This window comes from Gymnoscopelus microlampas (genome assembly GCF_963454915.1).
Source record: "Gymnoscopelus microlampas genome assembly, chromosome: 15".
Classification (NCBI taxonomy): Eukaryota; Metazoa; Chordata; class Actinopteri; order Myctophiformes; family Myctophidae; genus Gymnoscopelus; species Gymnoscopelus microlampas.
In genome coordinates this window covers 30,203,740-30,209,180 of record NC_139952.1, presented here as the reverse complement: position 1 = coordinate 30,209,180, position 5,441 = coordinate 30,203,740, and the positions used below count along the sequence as shown (strand labels likewise).

The 5,441-nt window shown below is 40.2% G+C and overlaps 1 protein-coding gene across 2 annotated transcripts in view; it reads left to right on the top strand.

Moving 5' to 3' along the window:
- The window catches only part of lpcat1 (lysophosphatidylcholine acyltransferase 1), a 34,962-nt gene extending 30,377 nt beyond the window's left edge, over positions 1-4,585 (top strand). The window contains exons 12-15 of one of the 2 annotated variants that reach the window (XM_084079888.1): positions 962-1,012; positions 1,517-1,615; positions 1,770-1,911; positions 3,019-4,585. In XM_084079888.1, the coding sequence (XP_083936014.1) occupies positions 962-1,012; positions 1,517-1,615; positions 1,770-1,911; positions 3,019-3,146 (420 nt within the window). In that variant the 3' untranslated portion in view covers positions 3,147-4,585. The remainder of the gene's footprint in view (positions 1-961; positions 1,013-1,516; positions 1,616-1,769; positions 1,912-3,018) is intronic. The other variant, XM_084079889.1, reaches the window with a different exon arrangement.
- The last annotated feature ends 856 nt before the right edge of the window (positions 4,586-5,441 follow it).

Below are 5,441 nucleotides of genomic sequence, written 5' to 3'. Positions count from 1 at the left end.
GATATGACGTTTGCAGCCTCTTTGGGCCGCTGATACCACAGAAGAAGAAAAAGAAAAAAAAGTGTAAACATTATGAGGGCTCGTACGTCCGTCGTTGCTGTTTATAAACACCATCCGATCGCGGATTTTAATGGATATAATTTTTTTGTGAACGGTTCAAAAGGCTATAAAACTCAAAAACGCTGGCAGTGGGTGAGTACCTTATGAATTAGACTGAAAGAACGAGCCCAATCGATGGTCTTGAAGGGCGGAGCCAAACCCAGGCGCTGGATTCCAGCGCCTGGGTTTGGAGCACTCTGATTGGTTAGGAGATAACAAGGTCCTAAGACCAGCGTTCCTGCAAGGTTCTCCCAGGCTTTTTTTCTTTTGAAACAAAAAAAAAGGCATGGGTTTCCGAGGCTACTTATGAATAAACTCTGGCAGGGAATGTGTTAAGAAACCAACCTCATACAAATACTCAGTATGCAAAGAGAAGAAACATCAAAAGCACTCTGAGTTCTGGTGTAAGTAAAGTTACACTCACTGTCAGGGGAAAAGCAGCAGCTGTTGAGTCATGTTGTAGCCTGGTTCCTGTCCAGACCAACAGGGACCGCAATACATCACAATGACAAAATTGAGATTGTCAATCATTCAAAGAAAGAACAAACAAACACTTTTCTGCTGAAACACGTAGGAGCCAGCTACTGTATGTTCTAATAATGGCTTTCTAACTCGCGCCACAACTCCTTCTCTTTGCATACAGTATAATATACCCCATAAACTTTGACTTGACTGAAAAGAGAACCTTTGTTTGCTAAGTGTTTTACATGTACACGCTTGACAAATACTCAAGTATAGTGTTTTATGCAATATGCAGACTTATTTCTGTAAAGCTATGCTTCAAGATCAAGGCGGTCTTTTTTTCTTCTTTTTTTCGAAATCCTTTTTCAATAAACATACAAAACACAGGCACCAAATCAAGACAGCTCAGACACAACATGACAAATTGAAAGAGCAAAATGTACAATCCCAGGTAAATATCACGGTGGTCTTTATTGTTACGTCTTGTGTACATTGTAGCAAAGATATGCTACAAATGAACTAGTATGAACTGGTATGCAACATTCCAAGCACTTACTGTATCTAAATAGTTAACAAGCCGGAGGTGCCAGATGGTACATTGATGTAATTAATATGATTGTTAGATATGATTACATTGGTATTTAATGGCCTGAAAAGAGGAAAGAGTGTATTTATGATCGATACTCTGTAGCAGGACACTGGCACAGGCCACTTTACAGCTTTTTACAAGTACACAGATGTTTATAATAGATGTTTATAACATTTACTATTATCATTACCCTTATCATTAATGCTGATGCAATGTCTGGGGAACCAGAACAAAATAATTGTACTCTTATGTACACAAGACGAAACAATAAAGAAACCTTGTACTTTGATTATGTTCTATGAATTCTCATTTAAAGTATGAAATATTTTCAATTCAATGAAATATGTTGACTGTTGCTTTTCCCAGCATGGAGATGGACGCATCGATATCAGACAGTATGTAATCGCACTGTCCGTTGTGTGTCGACCATCAAAATCTATGGAGACCCTCAAATTGGGCTTCCAGGTAAGGAGCCTTTGCATTGCCTCTTCAGCTTAACGTTTAACATCACAATCTCAAACAAAATAAGATAAGAAGTCTTTTGAGAAAGATACTAAGACTGTGTGTGTCTGCTGTGTGGTGCGTGTGTGTGTGTGTGTGTGTGTGTGTGTGTGTGTAGATGTATGAGTCTGAGGAGGACGGGCCAGTCGTACAAGAGGACCTGGACTCCATATTGAGAACAGCGTTGGGAGTGGCAGAACTGGACCTCTCTGTACTCTTGAAGACTCTGGACCCAGAGAACACGGGGAAGTTCACATATGGTAAGTCAGAGTTTTCGTAAAGCCTAATTTGTTCTCCATCATGGTGTCGCATGTCGAAAATCGCGTTGCATGTCGCTCCGTGCAACGGAGCTTGAAATAGTCTCAAAGGGCATGAAATCCGAGGCCTATTTTGTTTAATTTCCTGTACAGGTTAAAAACTACTGAAGGATAAAAACATGGCTGTGTGGTTACATCACAGTGTACTATAAGGTCAGCCCGCCATCTTTTTTACCCTTCTGTAGTTTTGAACTACATCGGCCTAGGGTTTTATGCCCCTGTTAACGCCACCATTGATGAAGAGAGTTTTTAACCACTTAAACCCTCTAGTCTTAGAGAACCGGACATGAGTCATAATTGTACTTTGACCGCTTTTTACCGTCTACACCAAATCTCTTTGCCTGAAATAGCCGATGTACAAGCTCGTAGGTCTACTATTTTTGGCGAATGTTCCCATCAGAATAGGCATGCAGGGGGCACGGTGGTGCAGTCGGTAGCGCTGTCGCGTCACAGCTAGAAGGTCCTGGGTTCGATTCCCGCCGGGGACGCTGTGGGCGCTGGGGGTGTGTCTTCTCCTCCGCGTCATCAGCGCCCATACCCTAGGTGGGGTTGGCGAAAGGGCCTACTCTGTGTGGAGTTTGCATGTTCTCCCCGTGTCTCCTAGGGTAGTTAATACCCTCACAAAAACATGTAGTAATCCTGGTCACTATACTGCCTCCCCCTGGTCAGCCGGGGCGCCTGATGGAGGGGAAGGGAACTGGTTGGAATAACGTGTTCCTTCCACACGCTACGTCCAACCAGGGAAACTCCCCCCTGTCAGGTGACAAGAAGGTCAGTTGGCTCTCATGCATTGAAGGAGGCATGAGGTCGGCCCTGGCCTCCCTAGGCTGGTGGGGGGAGAATAGTGCCCAGGATCACTTAGCAAATTGGCACCGGGTGAAAAAAGGGTTACAAAATCGAGGGATAAAACATTTTTTAGAAGGAAAAAAAAGAATAGGCATGCAGGGGTTCAAGTGGTTGAGACTCGAGTTGAGCTAGTATGTACTTTGCCGTTGGAAGTCCAAGTGCATGTCGTGTTTGTGTTCATGCAAACATCCTTTCTGTTTCCAGATCAGCTCTGTGGGTTCTTGGAACAGCATCCAGACTTTGCCCAGGAGTACGTCTTCATCTCACCACGTAGCCGTGCGCCCCACGCCAATGGCTGCAATGGACAGACCCACACAAAAAAGGACAACTGAAACGGACACTTATATATCCTATCTCTGCTATGGACCACAGCTACACTATCTATCACCTCTGTGCCTTTTTTTTTTACCAAAGTCGGGGAGATGAGGTGAGCAAGCGAGGGAGTATGGGGGATGGTGAAATGAGGAGCATATGAAGGCGTATGGAGACAGAGTACGGCATAATTTATACTCTTGTATACAAAGGTGTTGCTTGTCAAAACGCACTGATCTACATGTAGATCAGTAGCTCGGTTCCTTTTGACAAGGGACATCGTTGCGCGAGGGAGTATAAATAAAGCGAAAGGAGAGTGATGTATAATTAAGTGGAATAATGCAAAACAGGTATGACAAGGGAATCTGAGGACGAAGAGAGATGGAGAGGACTCGTTTCAATTTCCCTCTGAACTGTTCAACTTTGAAACTTCAAACAAGCTTTTAAAGTGGCATTTCTTCGGTTGTTTTTTTTTCACTCATATTTTAAAAACCCAAATATATTGCATATTTATTTCAAATGGACTTTCTTAACGTTTACTGTATGAATATTTATTGTTTATTTTTTATAAGTCGATGAAAAGAACCCTCAGTGGAGTTTCCAGTTTTTAACCATATTGCCGGTAGTTCAAACTCAGCAGTAATTAACATTCAACTCTAGTAATAATTTCCCTTTAAAGGCGATATTGATAACATTTTTATGTATATGAATGATAAAAAGAAATAATACATCCATAGATTTTAAAAAGGTGTAGCATAATATCGCTTCTCCCAAAATAAATGTATTTATAATATGTATATTATAAATAGATTATTATGATAATTTTGTCGGGTCCAAAATTATTGTTTTTGTTTACCTCTGAAGCTGGCGCTGGCCATTGTTGCTTCCATTTTTGTTAGGGAAGGTACTTTCTTTCCCTTAAATGAACACACAGTGCTGCAAACTGCATAAGTGCTGCCTTAGTTATAGACATAATTCAGGGAAATAAGAAACCTTCTACTACAGAGAGGTTTTGATGTGGACTGTAGTGCGACATCTTCATACACGACTCTACAATATGTAACCGGTAAAGGAGTGGTTGTTTCACTATACCTTACACTATACAGCAGCAAACAGACAAAAGCACATGCAGTCTGGCACTCAAAGGACTGTCTCAGGCTTTGATCAAAGTACGGACCAAAATAACTTTGTAATGCACTGCACAAAGGCTGACACTAAAACGTCTGAAATTCACTTCATGGACTCATTGCTCTCCAGAATTACCTGTATAATGTGATTGATTGCTGTTTGGTGTCTGACATGGTGATATAAAGGCTGTTTTAGCAAACTGTGAAACTCTTGTTCATTTAGTTTCCACTTGTTTAAAAGGTTTTGTTGATGTGAAGACTGGTGTGGTGGCTGTTTGAGAAAAATGTGAATGTCAATAGTGTCTTTTTTTGGGAAAGTGCTATGAAATATATATCTTTTTTCCCCTGTTGTGTTGGGACACGCTACCCCAAACTACAGTAACATTTTATTTTATTTTTTATCAAAAAGGAAGCAGAACGCTGAAAAGCCAAATCAATAAAATCATCAAACATACCATACCCGCATATCTTCTAATAACTACACCACTGTAGTTGTCATATTGGTTTCAAGATATTCATTGTTGTCATAGTGGAAATTGAATATTTTGTACCTTGTTGTACATTTGAGACATGGGTTCTAAGATTTTATATAAGTATTCATTTCTCAGGAAATGGTCCTGAATGCAGATATGTAAAATCAGTACAACTTGCCTTATTTTGCAAATAAAAAGCTTACTTTTAAGTGGTAGTCAACTCCTTGTTTGTCCACTAGAGGGAGGTATGCTCTTGTTCGATTTCTCTCAACTAAAGCATTTCATAGAATCATTTCAGATCAAAGATTCTGCATCTTGCTATAAAGATTACTGATGGTTTCTTTTCCCCCTCACTTTACTGTTTTCAGGTAATGATTAGGGGCTGATCCGTCTTATATTTGTAAGTATTATTAGCATCATTACTACTATAACTCTTTTCCCATTTCTTTAACGTGTCTTATAACTTTATGGACTGTTCACCCATAAAGTCAACCCACAAACCATTCCATGACACTGCCACTGGTTATTTAGCTCAACCTGTAGAACTGGAGGTTGTGAGTTCAAGCCCAAGTGGTGCTATAATAAGGATGTGACAGTGATGTTCATGCATATGTCATGTCAAATTGCTTGTATCGTTTCAAACTAATAATGAAAAGTTATCATATTAATTAAATGCAAATTCTTATATGTATGTATAATAAAAGGCCTAATATCA